The sequence below is a fragment of the Manacus candei genome, unplaced genomic scaffold (assembly GCF_025592945.1).
Source record: "Manacus candei isolate 608988 ecotype Guabito, Panama unplaced genomic scaffold, ASM2559294v1 h1tg000021l, whole genome shotgun sequence".
Taxonomy (NCBI): domain Eukaryota; kingdom Metazoa; phylum Chordata; class Aves; order Passeriformes; family Pipridae; genus Manacus; species Manacus candei.
This window is the reverse complement of record NW_026138069.1, coordinates 3,486,253-3,511,570: the sequence shown is the minus strand read 5'-3', so window position 1 is coordinate 3,511,570 and position 25,318 is coordinate 3,486,253. Positions and strand designations below refer to the sequence as shown.

Genomic DNA, 25,318 nt, shown 5'->3' with positions numbered 1-25,318 from the left:
TCATGCTCCTACAAAACCTGACATTGCTTCAGTCAACAAGAAAATTAAAATTTCTGATTCACTTATCAAATGAAAGGAATGAAAAACCTCTCATCTAAAACCCTTATATTCCTAAAAGCAATTAATCTTATTTCACTAAAAAATATGTCTTCTATTGCCAGGACTGTCTCATTTAATCGAAAATCTGAAATTTTAAGAAAACTTTGGTTGTTTAATACATTGTATTTCCATAATGGAAATGAGGAATGGACTTCCTTTAGAAGTCAGCTGTGCATTTTTACCAGAATATCTGGGATGGGGGGAGGGGGGAATCACAACAAAAAAATATTTTGGAATATTTTTTCTCAAAACTTAAAAGCAAATACGTAATAAAATAAGAGCATTAAACTTTGTTGCAGATTTTTATTCAGAACTTTCAGAAAAAGAAATTATTTTTAAACTATCTACAAGAATAAACTAATACTTTGTTCTATTTAATGGTATAGTAAAAATATAAGTACATAGACACCTTATCTGAAAACAATATCATCCACTTTTTAAGATTTAAGACTCTTCAGGGTAAAAAACAGCAAGATAAAAGGACAGGGAGGGAATTTTGAATCTAAAAAGCAAGCAGTATTGCAACTTACAGTAGCAGTGGAGTTGCAATTCTTCTCCTACAAGGAGAAATCCTGTGGCAATTCAGTTTTTAAACTAATTCTATATGATACTATTCCTATTTTGAAAAGGTTTCTCCTCATTGGTCTCTCACCTTCAGTTTTTAAATATTTCTTCTTATATAGCATTACAAAAGTGTTTTGCTTTATTTTGATAGTCATGCATTTGGGTTACAACACTGCAGTGCGGGGTACCAATCTGAGGTACCATCATATAGCCATGATATTATTTTTTCTTTTAAGTACCTAATCCAAACATAACTTCATGAGTCTTCACCTCATATACAGTGGGTCATCCTGTTTAATCCTCAATAGTTTAGCAACATTATAACTCACATACACACCAAACCAAACATGGCAAGGCCAGTTGTAGTACTATCAACACAATCTGCTTTGAAAACATAGCCCTCAGATTACTATTGTTATGAAATTTTACTATCCATGTCACACCACTAGATTTATTTGGCACTTGCAGTCATGACTTGTTCTTCCGGAGGAATTCCTTTATAATTGAGCATTAGTTATTGTACCATTAAAACACAGCGTTTCCGTAAATTTTAAACAGATAACAGCACTTTCTAGCAAGTGGTTTTTTAGATACAAGTTTATTACCTAGTTACAGGGAAAAAGGAAAAAAAAAAAAAAAAAAGAAAAATTGGCTAAAAAAGTTTTTCCTTTTCTAGTTAAAATAAAATAGATGAGATTAACAGAAAACTTCCTGCCATTGCTCCCAAAGGAATATTCCCCAACTACGAAATTAGTAGGGAGCGATTTCTCAGTGTAAATGTCTTAAAATCTAATGTAATAACCAACAGTTACACGACAGATATTTTTTAACATGATCTTTGATACATTTATACCATAAACATTGATCTTTGATATGTATTTTTATCTATTTCTTTCATTTGTGGATGCTGGGTTTAGGTTCAACCTTATTAACAATGGCAGTGGTCCAGCATCCTGGTAGAAATATGTAGTGGGCACAGATTGCTTCAGCTCCAGGGCTTACTCATATTTCAGATGAGGAGTGGGCCTGTGAAGTTGAACTATTATTTTTCCACAAAAACACCAAGAGACCAGGATGAATAGGCTCCTTTCATTATTCTCTGAAGGAAAAGGAAGATTAAAAGGTTCATGGCGAATTGTGTCTTTGCATAGATGTCAGGACAAAGTAAGGTTCCCTGTAAAAACATTTTCTTTACAGTTTTGGCAAGTACTTCCCCAAGAAATACCACTCATGATGTCAGATATACTTTAGTATGAAGGATTAACATTTTGTATCTCTTTGCTGATCTGTAGAGAATCCAAAAAGGCTGAAATAACCTTTCAGCTAGATTTTTCTTAAAAAAAAAATCACACCTCAGACCTTTAGCTCAGGATGCTAACTAATTAGAAAGACTGGCCCTTAGGCATCTAATGCAAGCAATACTGTTTACTCAAATAGGTTTCATAAAAATATACGTGCCAAAAGCAGAACAAATCCCTCAAGATCATTAAGAGGGCAAAGGATTTTTGGGGATTTTCCCTTGTAGACTAACTCAATCAATGTGGTAAAATTAGGTGTAGAAGTAACAATTTTTATTTGCAATGCAAATATTATTCTTGAAGTGTCAAATTACAGTATAAGTATTTCATACTAAACTGTAATCAGTATAACATCATACCCTCTTTCGCAAACTAACATATTTAATGGTCATCATATCATAAATGTAGTGTATCAACGTAGTAGACTATAGAGAATTCATAGAGTTACTCTCCATTATGGATAGTAGAGAAATTCAGAAGACAAAAATTAATTCTTACTTTAAAATAAGTACCAGTCTCAAAATAGCTCACAACTGTAACCTGTTTCAAATTTTAACATAGTAGTCCACAATTTAATTTTTGAATCCTTAAAAGTGTTGCAAACACAATTTTATAAATAATAGGAAAATAAATAAAACAATCAAAGGTGAAATTCATGACTTGAGAATAACATCAGACTTACAATTAAAGTTGCTGTGGTTTGTGTATAGGAATCAATAGTAAACACTAGGACTACACTCTAGCTCATTTGACCATGTTAATATTTAACATTCAAAGCTGCTGCCAATACAGCATTCACCTGAGTCAGACTTAGGGGCTGCAATACTTTGGTTTCAATTAGCATTCCAAAGCTCTCTTTGGAACAAATCACAGATACAGTGAATTTCTTCCTGAACTAGGTATCATTCCCTGCATTTGGATTTTAATTGACAATACTTACTTAGCTACTCCTGTTTTCTATTTCTTCTGGCACAGTTTATTTCTGATTTTACCTCTATTGTGCTACTTCTGAACCACATGGCAAACACTTTCAGCCATGATACAGGTTATATAAACTATTTCTACTAAAGTAAGCAGAAGTCTAGTAAACCTTTGAAAGTTAGAGATAACTGTGCATTTCACTATTGATCCAGTTTCTGCCATACTTAACTTTCCTATGTCAGTGTCTGACATAACGTAGACATAACATATGCACTTCTGGGGTTTTTTTGTCTAAAATAAAACAGTTTTACTCAGTCATTTTCAATTTGACTTTACTTTGGCTATACTGCAATCAAAACAGTCCTGACAAACTAGTAGAGATTGGGCTGATCTTAGGATGTGACACCATTAAGGAAATCTGTCTTGCAAGGAGGAAATTCAACAGCTGCTTCTGGAGGAAGCATCTTTATCACTGAGTCAGAGGAACCAACTGCTTAGCATAATTTTAAAGGCAGCTCCTCTGTCACAGGCATCATCACTCAGCTGATGTGTAAAAACCATTTATAAATATTAGCAATCATCTAGCATTTTTCAAAAGAACAGGAAAGTTAATCCTGTTTCCTGACTGAGTTCTGCCTTGCATAATTACATTCTGACTACCTAAGTTCTCCTGCAATTTCAGTTAATTACAGTATTATTCTTACTTCCTGTCCGAAAGTTATTTGTGTAGTAACCATATCCTACTAAAGTGGAAGATGAAGTAAGCTCTGTGAGTTATTTTGATTAATATGTAAAATGTTGTGCTATCACCTCACAGAAAAACCCACTACATATTGGATATTATTCCCAACTAAAAAATGTGTGAAACTTTTCAGCAATTATATTAACACTCAGTAGCCCACCTCTCAAGGGATGCTTGTATTACTTGACTAATAGATATAAATCTGTACGTACCTAAAAAATATTAATTCAGCCTTTTACTGAACATGAGCATATGAAAAATCTTAACTCTCTCCTAAGATGTAAAAAGTATACAATAATAATATACAAAGTATACATAAAAGTATAGTTTTTTGAAAAGGAAAAGGCAATGGCACATGCTAACCGTGTAGAGGACAATTTCACCCAACTCATCTAGTAAAAACTACTATTGCCAGTTCTGCACATTGGAAAATCATTATATTTTCTTGACAATTGTAAACTTTGAGGCATATCTAATTGGGAAGAGACTAGAGTATTTTCAGAAGACCAAACAGCGTTACCCAACTTTACGGGAAAATTGCATCTTAGTTATATAAAAAAAAAATACAAGATTTCTTAGTGCCTAATATAAAAAGAGTGCTTTCCTTCATTTTTGGTGCAAACTCTCATTTTGCAATTAACAGCAAGCCTTCTAACAGTTTGTATAGGACAGGGCTTTATCCCTCAACTTTGACATGCAGTAGCCATAAATCTATCCATCATCACTCCTCCTAAACTCGTCCTGACTGAGTATATTCCTCCACACCATCCCAATGCCTACTGCTTTCTGTCACATTCCCCTGCTCCATCCAACCCTCCCCATGCTCTTCCCCACATCTGGTAATGCTTTCATATCCCACTCAGACAGACATAGCATTTTCCAATGCGAAGGTACCCCACTTTGCCTGCCCCAGCTTTCTCCTTCTGTAGTCATTTTTGTGATATTTAAAATTTCTCCTAGTGTTTCAACTGCTGTAGTTTAGACCCTTTCCACTATTATAAAAATTATTTTCCTCCTCCAAGAAACAGGAAAAAAAAAGAAAAATGTCTCCTATAGGCACAAAAATCAAAACCAAGGAGAAATAATCTCAGAATTATTTTAAAACCAACACCACAAAAAAATTCTTGAGACAGGCTAATATTGCAAGACCTGGTAACACATGCAGATAAGTCATCATGACACGCTTGAGAAACAACTAGTTTGACTAGCAAATCTGAACTATCATTTTGTCAGCCCATTCTCCTATCCCTCCGTAAGGAAACTGCAGCCACAAGTGGGTGGAGGAGTCCAGAGCCAATGCCTTCCCTGGGAGTTGTGTTGCCACTGTAACTGATGGGCTGGGGCAGCTTCCAATGGCCACCTGGTTACTCAGCCTTTAGCTGAAGGGTTTTTTCCCAGAGACTAGCAATTTGTTCTTTCTTGACTTAGTCACTTTTTCTTCATGGTCACTCTCCATTCCTCCTGTTCTCTCTTCTAAACAGCTCCCCCTCCCTCTCTATATGCAAAGACTCATGACAGCAAGTATTGCAACTGGTGATACTTTCACACTTTCTTTGCACCATTAATGTCTTTCCTTGTTCTGAGCACATGACACTTCCAAGCAATGTTTTGGGCATCACATGGTAATTGAGACAAGCAACTTCTGCATCCTTGCAATGGCCATCTTCAGGTCAGGCTCCAGAGCCTATTTTTTCTCATACATGGCTGAGAAGAAATCAGTAGAATAATTGAAGAAATTTGGTGTTGACAGATGGTGTCTTTGAGACAAGGATTTCTGAAAGCTCTTTATTTTTTCTAAGGAGAAAAAGAATGGACTTCTGTAATTTTATGGCTATATATTTTCTAATGTTTACACACTAGCAGGATGGGAACACATAAAACAAGTCTACAGAAGCACAAGAAAACCATTCAAGGCATTTTGCATTTAAAACTACAGGCAATGCCATTGAAAGGAGTTTGCAGGGCTAGAACATGCTGCAACATACTGCAACACTGCCTGCCCAGGAGGAGGATAATCCTGTTTAGAAGCTGAGTTTGGTTTTTGTGGTGGGTTTTGGTTTTTTCCTTTTTTTTTTCTTGTTTTTTTAAAAGAAAGGTTTCACTCTTGGTATGCTTGTTTTGAAGCTCCTAAAGGAGTGGGGAGTTCCCATAAATCAGTTCATCACCTCCCATGCACTGGGGCAAGCTCCAGCCCTCGTCTGCCTCTCCAGGGCCCTGCAGGCCATGGGAGATCTTTAGCCCAAGTAAGCAGAGAAAGACCTGGCCAGCAAGATCTATGCTGGAAGGGGCCTCCTCTGCCCCACTGCTAGTATGGTGGCAAGACCCTCTTATCCCTCATCAGCAGAGGAAAATCCCTTTCACATTAAGTACAATTAGAGGTGAAAATTGGCTGCCAATTTTTGAAAACCTGTCACTTTAAGTTTTAAGGGAGTTGGCTTCCTTTTCAATTTTAAATATATCTCACCCATATGGGAATAATACACAATCAAATCCAATATTTTTCCTACTGCCTAGCAGCTAGGTTATTTACTTGACTTTAACAAGACTTTTCTTTCCTCTTCCCGAGTTTGAGAGCAAGCCACAAGCTGAGATGAGCTGTGCTGCTGTATGAGCAGGCAGCCGCTTCCAACTATTTATTTGAAAAGAAGCAGATATGCATGTTAGGTGGGAAGGGAGAGACTCGGCGTAGGCGGGGAAAAGAGGGGAAAAAGTCAAGGTTTAAATTTTTTGTTGTCATAAATAAGCAATTTGAAACATGGGAACAAAAAATAGGAAACTTTCAACGACTTGACACACCTATTTCCTACTGCTGGAAAATTAAGATAGTTCCATAAGCTGCATCTCCCCTGAACTAAAAACAATGCACAAAGGGTGCTAAGTTAGCCATGCAGACACAATGGCCATTAAAAAAAATCCCACTTGCATGCTGTGCAAATCTGCATGTTCAACCTGCATCTGTTCTTAAGACTCTAGATTGAAGGCAAAACAAAGTTTTACTTTGAACCCCTTTTCGCCCCAAATTGTAGAAATAAAAATCTAGCATGTTTACTATTTACAACTTCCTTTTCAGAAGACACAGGTAGAACTTTTATGCTTTCCAAAATGTAACCTTACACATCTGGCCAGCAAACATCTGGATATTTATCTTCACTCATCATTTCCTTCAGTAAGTCCAAAAACTGTCCGTTATTTCAGCTGAGATTCAGCCCAAGGGAGTACAAAAAAAAGTTACATCCTTCTTTTGTCCAGGTTTTATAAACTGCTTTTTACCTTTTTCCCTGGGATATCAGTAAGTATAAAAATAAGCAGTCTGGATTCCTTTGACTGTAGTTTTTATTCTGTGAATATGTACCACTGTAGTCACAGAGAGCATACATATGCAGTTGAATTAATTACACAGTCATATCTGCAATGCCTGCAAAATATCCTACGTCTTTAAACAGGCTATACGTGCATATATATATATTTATTACATACTTTCAGAAGAAACTACTCAAATCACAAGTAAGAATACAGACTGATTTGTGAATCAACTATATAGCAAAACTTATGCCAATTAAACTTCAGATAGTCACAAAACAGGAAATGTATCATTCATTCTCTTAAAAAAATTCACTTGCAGAACTCATTCCTGAGTTTGTCCCTTGCTCTGCCACTGTACTAGGAAAGTCTTATAATCTGTCTGTGCTGTCCTTCCCCTATTTTACAGAGGACAATAATGAAACTCATTCCCATTGCAATGCACTTTGCAGTTTAACTATGAAAAAAAGTACTCTAAGAGACTCGATTGTTATTATAAAAGATACATATTGAGCAAAGGAAAAGGTGAATAATTTCTTAATCTATCTAATTATGAGTTTAATTTTTCTTATTGGTCAGTAATTTTAAGATATGCTGACTTTAAATTTTCCACATCTCTATCCTGATATCTAATCTGAAATTGCTTAGCAACATTTTTTAGACAAGAAATAAAATACTTCAAACAAAGGTTGCATGTAGTTCTCCTTAGTAATTTTTTTGAACCAGCTTCATGCTTTCCAACTTAACTCTGCTTGGTGAAGTTGAAGTGCTTTTACAAGAGATGTTAATTTAAAAATCATACCAGTATTTAAAAACAAAACAGCAAAAATTAACATTATGGCTTCTTAATATTCTATCATTTAGTCTTAACTTATTTTCTATGTGCACTGAGGGCACTTTGCACTCTGTCCTTTGTCCCATAGGAATGCTACAAAGTGTTCATGACTCAGATTCATTTTAACAATATGGTCCAAGGGAAGCTGCTTACGATATAATAAGCTTACATACTTAACTGCATTTCTCCATATTTTTAGATTTATTTTTCAACTTTACATCAAAAAAAATATATATGTTTTAGTACCAAAACAACATTTATAATAATAAAAAAAATCACATTTCGATGAGTGGATAAGAGACATGAGGAGAAGAGCAAAGCTGCAAATGGGGGAAGGACTTTAGCATTGGCTTTGACAGGTTTGCTTGTTCCTGCCTCACTTCAATTCTAGCCAACAAACAACTTGGAAAAGTTCCCTTAATCTGCAGTCAGAAGTACATTAAAGTCAAAGACAGCTTTTGGTGAAGAACTCCTTTTATTTTTATTTCTGTAACAAAGTATAGGCTACCTTGTCTTAAAAAATATAAGATTTTATTTTTATAACTACAAACCCTTTAGGATCTCAGCATCCATATGTGTTAATAGTGATGAAAATTTATAAGAAATTAAAAGAAAGCATAGAAGGATGTAAAATATATGATGCACATATAAAGCATGTACTTTCCTTACACCACTGTGCTATACAATCAATAAAATCCTACCTTCTTGTCTCAATTTAATAGGCTCGTTTCCAGGTGATGGAAGGCATGAACATAATGTCATTGATTTCTGAAATGATTTCTTGTGAAAACATGTTACATGCCATAGTGTTATTACAGGCTGAGAGTCTGCACTTCCCTTTTTATACTTAGCAAGAGTTTTGCCACTCCTGAATTTATAGAAATAAAATGGTGAGGTATACTTAGAATGACAGTTATATTTATGATATATGTTAAATGGAAAGGAATTCATCTAATTTTAAAGTTAAAAGTAGCAAGGGGGAATCTTGCCCATGTTTTAAAAGGTCACATGTCCAGGTTGCACTGCACTGTCTGAAGCAATGCCCACACCATTTTACTGACAGTCTGCATAATGTCCTCATCAGGACTGAGTATGGTTACAGTTTTTTTCAGAAAAACATTTGTAAACATTTCTGGAAAATTAATAGCTAGATAGAATCAAGAATCCTCCTCCTGGACCCTACAAAACCTTGTACTTCCTCATGCATACGTAGCAATACGATTTGATTAGTCACAATTTTTTTTTCCCAGTAACAAACAGAAATTTTCTGTTCCCATGTAGCCCTCAAAATAAGCAGCCCAGAGGCCAACATCGAGTACACAAATCCAAGTCCATAATCCAACATAATCCTTTACATAATCCAACTATGGAGACTGTAAAATAGCTGAGTGACTGCTATTTAGGATATCTGCCTTTCATACAGCTTTATACATAAGAACATTGTAGGTATCTTCTCGCAACAGTATGTTTACGTTCTATTTAGAGCATGTCTTCATCTAAATTTAAAAGTAATTTTATTTTTAAAACAATTACTGTTGATGAATTTATTCAGATTTGATGTCCACCGATTATTGAGAAATACTGTAGGTTACATAAATATCTTTGGTGGGGAAAAAAAGAAAAGTTATACCAAAATGGGATTTACTGATTATTTTAGTCATCAAAAAAAAAGAAAAAAAAAATCTGGTTAGTAATTTTTATTAATTTGCATCTTCCACCAGCATGCTATCAATTTAGACAGAATACAGCATGGAAAAGATTGCCCTTCCTACACTTAAAAATCAATTTTGGCAGCTTAAATACTTTAATTAAGGCAATAAAGATGCATTGAGGGAAACTTACATGCAAAGAACATTGTCCAGATAGAATAATGTTTTGTCTGCTCAAAACGCACTTTAAATGTTAATTGCCCATCTTGAAATGTAAAATGAAGTATTTTAAATGGTGATGGCCTAGCTAGATTTTAGCAAGCAAAGAAAACTATTACAGACATCCAGCTTCTAGAAATCTGAGTAATATCCTGAAAGGAACAGCTTGCTATTTGGGGGTTGGAGTGGAATAAACTTTTATTCTGCATTAAAAAGTCGTTCTAAATTTCTCATTCTTAGCAAAAAAAAAATATCCTTTTCAAATTTGAATATAATCATGCAGTATTCTTTGCAAGAAGGTGTGCACATCAGTCAGTAAAACTGAGGGTGCAATTAGAAATGGAGAAGCTTTTTTCTTTCCTTTTTTTGATTTTAGCTAGTTCTGAATATTTCAGTCAGTCACATAACCTGATAACAAATATAATTAAAAACCTTATATGCATGCATGCATAAAATACACATATTCATGGATACACACTGGAAAACTGTATTTAAATTACAGAAAAAAACTGCACAAAGAGAATGGAAGAAATGAAAATAGCAATGATAGGGTCTGTAGTGATAGGACAAGAAGGAATGATTTTAAACTGAAGTAGGGTCAATTTAAATATAAGAAAGAGGTGTTTTTCAGTAAGGTTGATAAAACAGTGGTTGCCCAGAGAGGTGGTGGATGCCCCATCCCTGGAAACTTTCAAGGTTGGATGAGGCTCTAAGCAACCTGATCTAGGTTGAAGATGTCCCTGCTCACTGCAGGGGGGTTGGACTAGATGACCTTTAAAAGTCCCTTCCAACCCAAACTGTTCTATGATATTTCTGGTATGTCCTTGGTCCTAATACCGCAGAAATGGGATATTTTAGCAATGTCCTGCTGAAGAAGAGAAGAGTCGGAGCCTTTCAGAGTAGCTTATCTCCCCAGGAGGAGAGTGGGGTCTGTGCCCCCACTCCGCATCCCCCAGCCACACAACCACATACATGCCACAGCAACACCCTTACCTTTCCCTTCAGGTAGACTGTCAAGGGGCCCCAAAGCTAAATTCTGCACAGAAAGAAATTTCAAAAGAGCTATTTGAAATGGCAAATACCATAGGTCTTCAAAGTGTGTGTTAGCTAAAGAGCTGCTTTCGAGTAGGGGTGCAGAGCAATAGCATTCTGTTCATTTTTTTTCTCCATGCTAGAACTATACAGACTGACAAACAGAGCAATAGTGACCAGGAAATTTTTACTAGCGCAGGAGGAGAAAAACAACTTCTTTTTGTCACAGAGAAAGCACAAGCATCTCAATGGGTCATCTGTTTCAACAATGCCTTTTATTTCTCTAGGCCTCTGCTTCTACTTTAAAACTTAGTGACAAAAAATAGTTACCACTGCTGCTGTTTGATGAATTATATGGTGTGTGCTTTTACTCTAAATCTAATTCCTTACAATCATAGTTTCATATCGCAGATTAAAACCAGTTGTTGCATTTGGTACCTTTTATTGCTGATCTGCTGATTTCAACAGATTGGTAAAAGATGGAAGTGACATAAAAACGAACCCTGCCCCTCTTCAAACATCCTGCCAGTTCAGACAAAGCCCTCCAGCAAGAGAGTGTGCACAGCTGCTGTATCACAAACTGAGGTAGCATCTCCAAAGTCACCACAATTGGTTTTGGAAAAAGATGGGTTAAAAATGAGCCTAGATGAAGTGATTTTTGTGCATCTTCTACAGGAAACAGATATTAGTGAGCATTTTTACATTTCTCTCTAATTAAGCAAGAAGCCTTTAGCTGAAATCATGGCTTAAAATTAAGTCAAGGGAAACAGGAATATATATTCTCAGGTGGGTTCTTCACTTACTCAAAATACAAGTTTCCAGTATGATACATATTCAAAAGACAAAAAAAAAAAAAAAGAAAAAGGAAGATAAGACAGACATAGCTGGACTGCTTTCCTTGAGTAGTCGGACTTGCAAACATACAGTCCCTTCTCTTTAACTTATGAAGTCACCTGATTGAAGGTGGTTCTATAACATTAGGAGGCCAAATATTGTAAAACAGAAATATTTCAAAGAATTTGTTTCAGGTAAAACTCCATAAAAAGAAACTCTTCAAACTATTGCAAAAGAACTAGTTTCTCCTCTTCTACGCTCACTAACTTTGATAATTCACGTTTTACTTTATGTTCTATAACACCTTAAAAAAATAGAAGTGTTATGAACCATTTCAATGGTTTTCAGCAGCACACTTGAAAAAGTATGTCAAATGAACTGTTTCTCTGCACAGCGAGTTGGATGCTTTCATACTTATGTCTCCACTCAGACTAAAAAGGGATTATTTTTTTCCCTGTTTAAAAGGCAGGTGCAGACTAGAGGGCAGCACTAGCCAAGGATATGGACGTGTGAAGACAGCTGACTTTTTGAATGGTCAAACCATGCTAATTTATAACAAACTTTCTTCTTCCACTTCATCATATTTTCTAATGTTTTACTAAATAAGCAGGCTGCAAACTTGTTTTTGTGCAAAGCATATCCAGAGTTTTTTCCCTAATCTGTGTACTCAGGAAAAACCCAGGCACTGTAGGTAGGAAAAAGATGAAATTCCACCCTCCAGACACCCATATGCATGTCTAACTAATGCATGTCTATATATAGAAAGCCTCAGAAATGGAAACGTATTATGTAAATCCTTAAAGCAGGGTAATAAGTGACACTTAGAGGAGTATTAACCTTGTGCTGCCACTTTCCCAACCATAAAATGACAAACAAGGAAAATGGAGGAATAGTTTCTTTTTCATTTTGTACTGGGAAGTTTGCCCTATCTGTTCATGGTGAGAGCTTGAGAAAAGATAAACAGTGCTGAAAAGAGATGGAATTACAACCTGAATTTTGGCATAAAAGTTGTGTCTCAATAGTGTCAGCTCACGCTTTCACTAATACATATTTCATTATATTTAAAAAAATACATTGCCTCTAGCATCATAAAAATAAAAATAAAAAAGATTGCTTTTATGCTTGTATCAAGGCCTAATTCATAACAGTCAGAGATCTGTCTCTCCCAGAATCCTGGGGAAAGAAAAGCAATTACCAGATATTTACAGAAAACCTACAAGAGTCAAGCAAGCATATAGTGTTGAACCCAGACCATGGAGTTTAATTCCTCACCTATTGCAATGAGCCATGTCCTACCCTCCACTATATTGTATTTCCACTCAGGAGCACATCCTACAGCACATCTAAAGAGCCAAAAATTCACGGCCAATCATTGTCTGACCTCCAACCTGCTGGCAGATTTGTTATTGCCATCATTTTAATTACCTCTGACATTTCACATATTTAGAAAATCCATTCACCCGGAAATGTCTTTTGGATAGTCAGAAATTAAGTAAAAACTCCCTAGGGGTTTCCCTCTTATTTCCATCTTCTGAGTTCTTCAGGTTACGAATATTTTTCAGAAAGTCAATTATTATCTCACCCCATCTAAAGTAAAACAGGAAGGGGCTTGTGCTATCTGCATGTGCCACAATAAAATTAACAGACTAAATGAGTCAACCTCACCTCATATCAGGACATTATTCTTGCCAGTATACAAGAAATCAGTCTTTCAAACAACAGGAACTTATTATGAACAATAACAAACTGAAAACAATACAAGCAGGCTCCTACAATTTTATGGGACCCTAGACATTCCATATCAGGAAGCGTCATTACAGCTGAGGTGTTTTCAGGTGAACTTTCTCAGCAAAATATACATTTAAATACAAGAAGGAATAGCAACATCTTGGTTTGCTAAGATTGACTTTGGTCTTCTACAAATTCAGTATTCACCCAGGAAATTAAAAGACACATAGTGAAGGAGCACTTCTTACTGCTAAAAAGTAAGAGAAGGGTAAAAGATAGTTATAAAAACAAGGATATAGAAATAACAAATCATCTAGTTTATTTACAGTCAACTTGGAAGGCAAGGAATGAGTCATAATCACATGAACTATCTATTTATTTTCAATTCATGTTATGTTGTCTGCAGATTTTAGACTAGAATCAATCAGAAGATGGAACAGAAAGTACAACAACCAGCTATTGCTTTTGCTATTTTTGTAAGGCAAGTAAAGGGGCATTTTAATATCCTGCTCTCCCAACTCTGTTTAAAAAATAAGAAAAACAACTGACTGACAGAATACTAAAAAATGTTTTCTGTAAAATTCACAAGAAGAGGATATTTTTCTCTTAATCATTGGGTATCAATTCCCTTTGCAATCAACACAAGCTGTGACAAGAAAAAGAGCAGAGCCTCATCTAGTCACTTGACAGTTCCCAATATTTTCTATCTTTCACTAGGGTGAAATTAAATTTATTTCATGTTGGATAACCAATATGGTACTGAATTTCTAGTCAGGTAAACAATGACATTTTCCCACAAGCAAAAACAAGCCTAAAAAAACCCACCACCATCCACATCTCTTCCCCTGACCCCTTTGGCACGTAAAAGAACATTGCAATTTACTATATTTGTAGGGTAATACAGATTTTCCTGAAAAAATAAAAAAGGTGTGTCTCTGACCACGTTTCCAATAAAAAAAGTCAGACATCATCTTATTATAATGAATTTCCCATAAATCTGAAACACTTTAAACCCAAAATCTACTTAACAAGTCCATTCTAATATACCGAGTTCAGACAAGTACATTATAAAATGCAGATTAAAAGAGCACTTCAAAGGTAGGAATGGGTCAGATAAATATAGCACAATCATATGATTTCAATACACCCTCCAAAAATTATCAGCAAATGTAGATGGTGAAGAGACTCTGAGTCTTGCTGTCTTTTCCTCTAAGAAGTTTAAACTCATCTCCTCGTGCAACAGTAAACACGGTATTGCACTGCTGTCAAAAGTGATAACAGATTAGGATTATTATTACACAATACATATATCATTATCAGAAAGAATAGGACTGGGTTTTACTATTGCACATTCCAGTCATTTTAATGGCACAAATCTTGAGACACCCATCCCAATTTATCCACTCTGGTTCCTCATAAAGTAATGAGTTACCTGTCTGTGAACTCCTAAGAAAATTCTGTCTGCTCTCTCGCAAGTCTCGACTTATCCCATAGATTCTCTGCTAGTAAGTCTTGCTTATGTCCTGCTCCATGGTTAAGCTGACCCCTATGACTACTGGACTAGTTGAATTGTTAGGAAAGAAATGCAACACAACCTTGTTTTTTTAACATGGACTATTTCAGTGATCTTATGCACAGAGTCTCCATGCACGATATTTTTTTCAGGACTGAGTGGGCTGCGAAGTGCAGCATGGTGTAGGAAAGAGCAGCCAGAAACTTGTGAAGTCAGCTCTGCTGCTGAAGGAACTGTAACAAAAGCTGCTCACTGGGAGAAGAGGCAGAAGCAATGTTTCTCATAGCTAAGAGAAACACCCTTTTTTAAAAAAAAAAAATAAATCTATAAAACAGAGCATGAAAAGTTCATCAAACTTCCAATTATTGGAAATCTTAGAAAGGAAAATCCTCAACATCTTCAGTTGAGACATTTTGCCACAGTCTGAGGCATGGTCTTTTCAAGGACAACGCTGAAGTGAGTTTTCAGGATTTCTTTGTTTGTCCTCTGCCCCTCCAGAAGCTGGCCTTGGCCAAAAGGTCACTCCTTTTGGATAGGGGAATCTGAGAAGCCTGGACTTTATTGCTCTAGAATACACCTGGTGCAGAAGGCTCATTTCTCATCCACCATAAATAAACTCAGAATTACTAAGAGACACACCATTAACTAAAAATTTTATGTAGCAGCTGGGGAATCTGCTGAGAATATCCTCATCATTTGAGGTCTATTTTATGACCTCTGATGTAACTCAAACCATCAGTTCATATTGGCTCGGCCTTTCGCTGACAGGGACCGTGTCACGTATCCCGCAGGGCGGCTGGAAGCCACCAGCGGACAATGGGGCGAGCGGCTGACATCGGCCACAGGGGCCCAGGCAGAACAATGCAGCTGCTGCGGAGGTTGGCCCTGTTGAAGGAAACTCGCTTCTCCCAGGTTGTCTAAAGGGAGGGACACTGAAGCAATGGAAATTCCCCAGCAGTAAAGGAGAACAAAAGAAGAGGTGTTGGAAGCTGCTGTTAAAAAGAGACAGGCTCTCTCTCTAAACCCGCTGGCTGCCAGATTTGGACAGCTTCTTCCAGGGCCTGAAAGAGGAGAGGAGGGTCCTCTGGCTGATACAAACCCACTCTGTTCTTCAGGACACAATCCCTTACGAAGCATAGATTAAAAACTACTCCCTTTAAGAGGGCCAGAGCTTTACAGCTCCCCACTATTCCCCACAGGAGCATAGGGTTGAGTCCACAGGGACCTGCTCTGGCCAGGGGTGCCCCAGGACCCGGCAGAGCCCCCCACACTAGAATCCACCACCAGATACCCCACTATCCTGCAGCCGGGACCTGGGCTCCACACCAGCGCTGTCTCTCTTGTTTTTGCATGGATCTGGAATTCTCTAGATTTCCTCCCCTGATTAAAAGGTGTGGTTGCTGAAGAAATTAGTTTACAGAGCCTCCAAATTCCTTACTGCCGTTGTCATGTCTGCAACAGGAGTATCTGTGAGGCCAGGGCGCGGGGAAGAGTGTGCTGGGCCACGGCTGGGGCTCGGCACTGCTCTGGGACCACCAAATCCCCCTTACTAGCAGGAATAACTCCGCAAGGACTCCACACCTGGAGAGGAAACTTGAGGAGTAATCCATATATGCTAGATTAAAATATCTGGTAAAAAATCCTTCAAACCCACACATATCCTTCCCTAAAAAAAAATTGTTTAAAATAAAACCTGTGATTTTACAGCTTACTTTTTTTAGTAGTACAGCCTAAAAATGGGTGGTTTTACTGAAGCAAAGGGAAAAGTTACATTGATTTATAAATTTATTTCAATGCCACAAAAAAAAGGCAGTGGCTAAGTAGTCCGTTGACCGCCATGGTTTTTGGATCAGACCCAGAAGAACATTGGAATAAGTGCTGAAACATTTTATTTTCTACCCTTTTAGGGGCTACTGCAAACAATGGAAAATACAAGCACATACTTAGAATAACTCTATCCTTCGCAAAATGAGATCACACCTAAAAATACTTCCTTTTGTTGCTGTAGAACTTCAGTTTGTGATAATAGCTATTACATGCATATAGTGAAGAGGAAAAAATATCTCACCAAATCCCGGGTAAAAATTTGATATTGCATAGCAGAGTTTCTTCTACAGAAGAAACTTTAAAATCTATAATGATTCAGACTATTTGTGAAATAGTAGAATGAAAAATCCAATTATTGCACGGACAACATGAAATAAGGTAGTAAAAAGGTCAGGGGACTGAGTTACTAAATTATTGCTTGCACCTAGGAAAAGCTACATAATGATGATAATTCTTTGTATAAAAATGATATCAAGTATTAAGAAACAACAGAAAAATGTATCTGAATTTTAGGTTTTCAGTTTGAAACAATTAGCGCTATTATTTATATCCCCACACATAAACCCACATAGCTTGAATTTCCTGGGATATACATGTGCTATTAATTTTTAACTTTGCTCTAGGATCCAAGCCTGAATCACCAGGCCCTGTCACACTTTCTAATACAAGGGTGTGTTTTGTCTGCTTGTACCAGAGGCTTTTCCAGTGTCCTTCTCAACATGCCAAGGTATTTTTCAGGATTTTTAAGACCATCTCCTACACTTAAATTTCCTCAGCAACTTCCAATGCAGCTGACTTTCACAGCTGTGTTGCCGTGCTACAGATTTCATCATTGTTTGACCAGAGAAAAGAGTGTTGGTTAAACTAAAATCTCCATTTAGAGTGATTTTCTACAATGCTGTATCAGTTCCCTGCTGAGTAGCAGTGAACAATATTTCTGTAATCCAAAAAAGAGTAAATTTTTATAGAATAGCTCACCACTGACCTTCTTAAGAGAAGAGCATTTTCTTACAGTTTCCTCAACTCCATTATATATAGAATTGGTTTGTATTTTAATTCTAAAACCTATTAAGATTCACTTCAAAGTGTGCAATCCCCTCAAAACATAGAAAAACAGAGAAGAGTAAGTGTAAAGTTGTTGCAGGAACAGAAATACATCCAATTGCTTTAGGGAGCCCAGAGATGACGCTGTTCCCTTCTCTGCCAGTGGGAATTTTACCACTGACTCCAGCGAAGGCACAGCCAAGCTAGCGATTTTCTAACACTTGTAGACAATTATTTTTATTTTAAAATTCAGGAATAGCCTCTTGCTCTGGTCCAGTTCTCAGCCTGAGGCTGTAGCCCTGCCAGCACTGTTAATGTCATTGTTTGTCAAGCATATTCCCAGTCTTGCGTACACCCACGCGGAGCTCCCAGCTCCCAGCCGTGATGTCCCCCCCAATGCATTGTTCCAGCTCCCCCTGCTTCCTCGCCTCCCTCCCTGTCCCCCCCCATTGTTGTCCCCCTACACCCACCCTGCATTGTTCTCATGCTCGCCTGCCATCTCCACCTGGGAGGGACCCTTCCTCCCTCCCACTCCTTGCAGCAGCAGCTCAGGCTCCTTTCTCACCTACTTCCATATATTCCACTGACCTACTGGCATCAAAGCATTTTCCCTTTCTGAAAGCACACTACATAAAGTACCATTACCAGATCTCACAGCTTCTGTGAGCAGTGGGCGCTCTGCTTTGAGAAGCCCAGTCCAAAGTCTTTTAAAGAACAAGAAGATTCTTATTTCATTGCTACAGACTTTCAATCAGGCCCACAATTAGGAATGATTGAAAGTGTTGTTGCATTTTCCGATAGGGTATAAAAGGCTAGAGCAAAAATACCTTGTCATTACAAAACAGAAATATGTAACAAGACAGATACACAGGGATTAATCCTATTACATCTTCACCATATATATGTACAGAAACAACTGGTGTGATTTACATGGGCTCCATTATTTTGGCTACTTTGCTTTTTACTGCTCTCTATTTTAATTTTTGTGTACTTACTATTTTTTCCTTACTATTTTTTTTATGATACTTCACTTTCTGTGAAGTGGTACCTTCTGAAGTACTGTGGTACTTTCAAAATGATACTCCTTTCTTTCACAAAATCATGTTTACTATATTGAGTATGATGTGTAAACTGTTCTCCATGCTCAAAGTAGAAGCGTGTCATTGCTAACCTTTGAGAAGAAGAGCAGCTATATATGCTCAGAGTAGAATACTTATAGAAACAAAAACAAATACCTCATTTTATTAATAGACAATTCATATATTTTGTATTTAAAAACATGAAAAAACTTGTGAAATCTTACCATGGCTTATGCGATGAAAGCAGTAGTATGCAAAGTCCACTCCCAGAAGTGTCAAATACCACGTCCATGGCGAGTCCCAGGGCAGTTCAAAGAGTCTGTAGTTATTCCATACATAGATGTAACTAATTAAATCAACACTTCTGAATAAAACACTGAAATAGAGATAAAAAATGTTTTATCAATAATTTTGTCAATTTTAATTTCAGAACCTTTTTACTATATATCGAGTATTTTTCAGCTGGGAGTCTTTTTGTAACACACAAAAACAGAGTCCCCATTCTGCAATCTTGTCAAGTAATACTACTGTTTACTTCAGCGGAACCTTGCCTTAACATCTACAAGGTTTCTAAATCCAACTTTCTCCCACTCACCACCCATTAGGCATGCTCAAGGGCTGAAGCACTCCTGTGCTCTGCAGGTGCTATGGTGTTCCTGTTTTCCCAAATCTGAAAGAAACCCATCCTTGCTAACTCACAGGTTAGAAGTGACTGAAGTGTAGCAGCAATTATGCTCAAATACTAATGTAAGACATTATGAGGAAGGACAGGGAAGAGGACAGGACTTTTGGGAGCAGTGAAATATTCAATCTGCTCAGCATATCACTTCACTTTAAAAAAGGCTAAATTCAGCAGGAGGAGCTAAAGCCCAGTGCCTTTGGAAAAGAAGAGAGAAATGGCAGGGTTGCCAGAAAGAGACAGGAGAAATCATGAATTTGCAAAGACAGGAAAGCCCACAAACAGCAGATTTGTTCCTTCTGAGCTCCTGGACTACAGGGATTGAGTAGCTACCCCTGACCTAACACAGCACAGAGGTAAGACCAGAAGGAGAAAGAAAGGAGCTCTGGGATGGGCAGTCCAAACCCAGTGGCAACTCTCCACAGATGTTCAGGATAATACAAATTTTAGTTGCCAGTGTCACACCCTTTCCTCAGTACCCCGCCATCTCATTTCACCAATTGGGAGCCTGAGCCATCTCCAACAAATTACTTTGATTTTACAGGGTGAGTTTCTGGATGGATCAGGAAGCATTAAACACAGCAAATGAGAGCTGAGAAGCTGTAGGCACTGGGGTAGCCCAGGTGACAACTGGCTTAGGTAGCTGTGAAATGGTGCCTCAACTGCAGACTGATATATATTTAAACTGCCATTTTCCTAGAAGAAACAGCAGGATTTGCAGCAGCTTCCTCACATTTCCTCCTGCTACTCTCCTTTGTGGTGTTGCTGAAAATGTAGTGAAACAGCGGTGAACTGAACTGCATCAGTGTCTGAAAAGCAGTAAGCAGAAAAAAAAGTAGGTAAAAGATACTAATTGTGGGAAAGCCACACGTATCCTTTTCTATATATCAATGAATTAACTGCACCTGAGTTTAGAGCCTAAGAGCTAAAAATATGATAATCATTATCACCATCCTCTACACACAAAAAAATAATTTAGTTCTCAGATGTTTTGCTGTTGGTATTTTTTTGGGGGGAAGTGGAAGAATTATCAGCAACACCTTTGTACAAAGTTGAGCAAGACTTTAAAAATCTATAAAATATATTCATGGTTGAAGGAAGACTAAGGGATTCAAATTCGGGGAGCTTCCAAAGGACATTACAGACGGCATACCTGCAAGACAGTACTTGAATAGAGGTGGTAACAAATTGCACATAGGTGTCCCAGCCTTGCAAAGTCTCAGCTGAAAGACAGACCAACATCTCTCTTTCCCTTTAGACTCATCTGGAACTTCACCTTACATTGAAATCAGCTAAAAGATTATCCATGCATCTCTGTCCATGTTGCTCATTCTTGTTTCAGTACCACTTCTCAATGGTATTTCTCCCCAAAACCCTGTCTTTTTTTTCTTTTTTCCTTTTTTTTTTTTTTGGCTAGATTATTTTTCATATAGTTTACAGCATAGCCACAAAAATATTTGAATCTGAAAACTTAAAAAGGAAATATACTCCTTCACCTCTAAAGCTTTGTTTCACGCATCTGAAAAAGATCCCTGAAAATAGTCTGACCATGCCCTGTCCTTTTAGGCAGCTGCACTGAAACACAAGGGAACCTCAGCAAATACGGTTGTTTCAGCTTGCAAGCCACCCCCTCTGCCATAACTGAACTTTGCAGTCACCTCCATCTTTTTGCAGAGACACCCATTCAGAGCTTTTATACTTCCAGCATTAGCACCTCTTCCCATAAGTGTTTTGAATAAGGCTAGAAGAAAACACCTTGAGCTTCTGTGGTGCTACCTTCTCTATTAAGGAGGAACAAAGTCATCTGAAAATTCCAAACTCTCAATACTAGCCTGCAAGCATAATAGCATCACATCCACCACTTTATCCTGAGAGCTGAAGCATTACAAGTTGTTGTTGCTCAGGAAGAAGAGAGCTAATGTCTTTTCCACAGCCAGGCTCATCTCTTACCTGCAACTCATTCCTACCTTTCCTATAATCATATCCGTTTTTCTCTTGGATAAATATAATAAAAAATGGTGGAATTTCAATTCAGCAGCTCACACCCATGAAGAACATCTCTTGACTAGCAAGGACAGGTGTATCTGCAACTTCAAAAACAAATTGGCTATGCCCAGAAAGTGGACCAGACACACCTGGAACATGTTTAATTTTCATAAGAGCTGTGTTCTATAAATATTTTTAAAGAAGATTATATGTGTCCAACCAGATTTTTGCAATTCACCTCATGAGGAATCTGTAAAGTTCAGTATAAATTCTCAATCCATTTCACAACAGGTCAGAAGGGAGCTGATATTCAAACACAAAGAAACGGGCATTTCTTAACATATTTTCAATGACCAGGAAATTTGAAACACCTCTTGCAACATAGAGTATCAGTTATTATTAGGTACTGTTTTCTTACTTTATTCTTTTGCTTTTATTAACACATAATGCCTTTGCAGTACATCCAAAGATATGTGACCTGGAACATTTCCTCCATTTTTGATCAGCTTTCAGTATTTCACCCTTGAGTCCTTTTTTTTTTTTCCACAGGCTGAGGCCAAGGTGTAACACTTGAGCTAACCCTGCAACACATTTTTCTATATATATAATTTGCTGCACATTCTTTCCTTCATGCTTGAATCACAACTCTACAGCACATAACGTTAGCTGATTACCATAATTAATTTAAAGTAGTTTATCATATTACTATGTAATTCTGGAGAAAGAAGAGTTGCTTAGCTAAGTATTTTTAAAAAATTTACAGTGTGATAGATAGGAAAGGCCAGAGCTTGCATTCAATTACAATTCTGGAAGTTCACTTGGAGTTTTAAAGGTTTATATTCCCTCTTTTTTCTCCCTTAAGTTCCTTTTTCGCTTCTTGAAAATACTGAAGAGAACTTAAGAAATTTTTTTCTTCATTTACATGTTATAACCATAAATGTGCCAGAAGTGGATAGGTAAGACTTTTTTCATCTAGTCCAATCCTCTGCATAAGGAGTAATAAATCCTAAAACAGACTGTATATAAAACCTTATTATATACATTCCATAGATTTATTTTCTTGGATTTTGAACATTGCTGCTGAAAATTTTCTTAGACAACTGTTTTGACTCTGAGAGACAGTTCTCATCTCCTTGTTTCCAAAGTTCATACGTACTTTACTTAACGGCGGTAATACTTGTTTTTAATAAATCATTTCCCCCTTCACCTTCCACTGGGTCAGATTATCACTTCCTCTAATTAAAAAAGTCCAAGAAGGAAATTCTGGGAGATGAACTCTCCATGTGGAAATAAAGATCTACTTATGGTAAATCCCTATGGGATAATGAAGGAGGGAAAAGGTGGAGGAAATTCAATTGGAAAAAAAGAAAGCTGCCCATTTCAAAGAATACAAGGTCCTCTTTTGCTTCCTCCAACTCACAGATCAGCCATAGAGCCTGAAACCACACCTTTAGAAAATTTCTTCCGTGGTGCCCAGGACAGTCACAAAAAAGGAAAAGGGGCAGAGACAGGAGCTGTTGTCTCTCTTCTAAGAACAGAGGAAGATCTGTGTACCTAAAGTGAATACCCCAAGGAAACTGCCTCAGCTCTTACCACTTTTGCAGTCACCACCTCACGTCACACTGGGAACTGACCTGGTGCCCCTGAGCTAAAAACACAACCCTACAGCTGGACCTACAAAGGTTCTGCTCTCAAGGGCTGTAACAGACTTGCATCCTTGGAGGTCAGACACAGAGGGAAACATGTTAAGACACCCTGGTCACAAGGTTATATTATCATGAAAAATAGTGAGAGATTACTAATACAGTTTCCCTGGGTTAAATAAATTCTGTTTTCCTAGCCTGATTTGAACTATATGAATGTAAAGTTTCAAAATGTTGAACAAAGGCAGTTTCTCAATAATTTGAAATTATTCAGACCATTTATGTAACAGCAGGATACACGAATAATTAAATGCTCTGTAAGTCTTTGTTTCAGAGTGGAAAGCATAAGGATTTCCATTTCCAAGGATACTCATAGAGCTTTCTTTTCCAGATGAAAAACTGACTCCAGTCAAAATTGAAATAAACATTTTGATAACATGATTTCAGTAAAGAGAAGAAGGGGGGAAGGAGGTAGAGAAGCCTCGAGAAAAGGTCCATTTGCAAAATAAAGAAAATCTCCTGCAACTGAAATCCCCTTTTATTTCCTGTACAGGTGCCAGGTCTTGAACAGACACTCAATTTATTACTTTGTCAGTTGACTTATTAGGGTTGACACAAATCGAGCTGAAATATGCCTGACACACTGCAGTCAAGGCTTTTTTCACGCTTTAGCACAAAGCCAAACTTTCCACAAGGTGGAGGGAAAGGGAGAGGGAGCTGTGGGAGTTCTATTCCCTGTTTTCTATCATCAAGATGAATACGATCTCTTCTCCCATTCCGAATATGCAAAACCAGTCATGAAATAACCCAAGGCTAAAAAATAATTCACCAAAATGATACAGCTGGGAAATTATTATCAGGCTCTGGAAAGCCCTTGATTACAGGAAATAGCACCTACATTTTGAGAAAATGTTCCCACCAGACACAAAAGCTGAATCAAAGCTTCTCGTCTTCCTTAGTATGGCTTTCTTTTCCAGTATTTTAGCCTAAACAATACAAACCTCCAGTTTCCCTCAAGTAGAAAAGAAAATATCAAATGAAAAATGAAGTCAAATGCAGGTGACTCAGGTATCCCTATTAGTTGTATTTTGCCTGACCAAGCTGACCTTTCATTCACCAAAATTATTCCTGTTGCACTTGACTTTATATCCTTTAATTTATGACACTAATATTCATTTACAGTAGTAGGTGGAATAAAACATGAAATTACAGGTTTTGGAAGAAAAATAACAAAAGTCAGTCATACATTTTTTTATTCCTAAGTCCAAATCTTGCTACATAATTCAAGTCACTTGTTTATCTTTGTTAATTCATACATAAATAAGCAATCAATTAAAAATTCAGCACAACTTAAGTATTTTCATGAGAAGTTCCGCTGCCTTTAGTGACACAATCCACAGTAACACATTATGCCTTAAGGTTATGCAATCTCTTTAGGTACTTCTAATGTCATTTTATCTTTCAAGATTAAAAATCCTAGTTTAAAACCTTCAGTACATCTGAGCTTCTGGCATTGCAGCTTTCTCCTCCTCTTTTATGAGAATGGAAGTTATATTTCTTTATACCAGCATATTGGGCAGTCAATTCTGTTCCAGTAACTTCAGGATACACAATATTGGAAGATCCTACAATGTCATCTCCTGAAAGGCAATGGACCTGATTTTTTCAATATTTGTACAAATATCACCATATGAGGGTAATACAACCACTTGGTTAGAACTTCTTTCCATTCGAGGTTTGATTTTGATTTGAAGTGAGAAAATTTGCATTAAAGTTTAAGTTAAATTGGGAACAAGCCTATAATATTCTCAAAGGTCACATATAAACAAGTAATGAGAAAAGAGTATTCTGTTGAACTCGGATTGTCCTAGATGGATTCAGAAGAACTAAAGGAACCGGTAACAGTTCCTATGGTCTGTAAAAGTACAATGAAATAGCTTCAGTGAGACATCATAGCATATCAGATGATGAAAAGAGGAAAAACATTTACATGAGAATTTATATTGAACTCCCTTGGTCATACTTCTGAACATTTAAAAAGACAGTGTGCTTTTGTCCATGAAACCCAGTGGTGAAGAAAGTCTATTCTTTTCAGATCTGATTCAGATTCTGATTTACAGAATCATTGAGACATTTTTCCCCCATTTCCATAACTTCTAAGTATTGACCCAAGAAACTAGGTTGGCCAGCTATAAAAATGCTACTCCTGTGCTCCATCTAGTGGAATCCTGATTTAAGCTTAATTCATCTTTTAACAGAGATGTGCTTCAGTCAGAAAGCTACTCTATACAGAAGCAGTTTCTTCGAGTTTTTTTCAAAATGTGTG

The 25,318-nt window shown here is 37.1% G+C and overlaps 1 protein-coding gene across 2 annotated transcripts in view; it reads right to left on the bottom strand.

The window, feature by feature from the left end:
• The window catches only part of AGMO (alkylglycerol monooxygenase), a 189,231-nt gene that overhangs the window by 150,455 nt on the left and 13,458 nt on the right, over nt 1-25,318 (bottom strand). For both annotated transcript variants that reach the window (XM_051785980.1, XM_051785981.1), the window contains exon 3: nt 18,909-19,060. In XM_051785980.1, the coding sequence (XP_051641940.1) occupies nt 18,909-19,060 (152 nt within the window). The remainder of the gene's footprint in view (nt 1-18,908; nt 19,061-25,318) is intronic.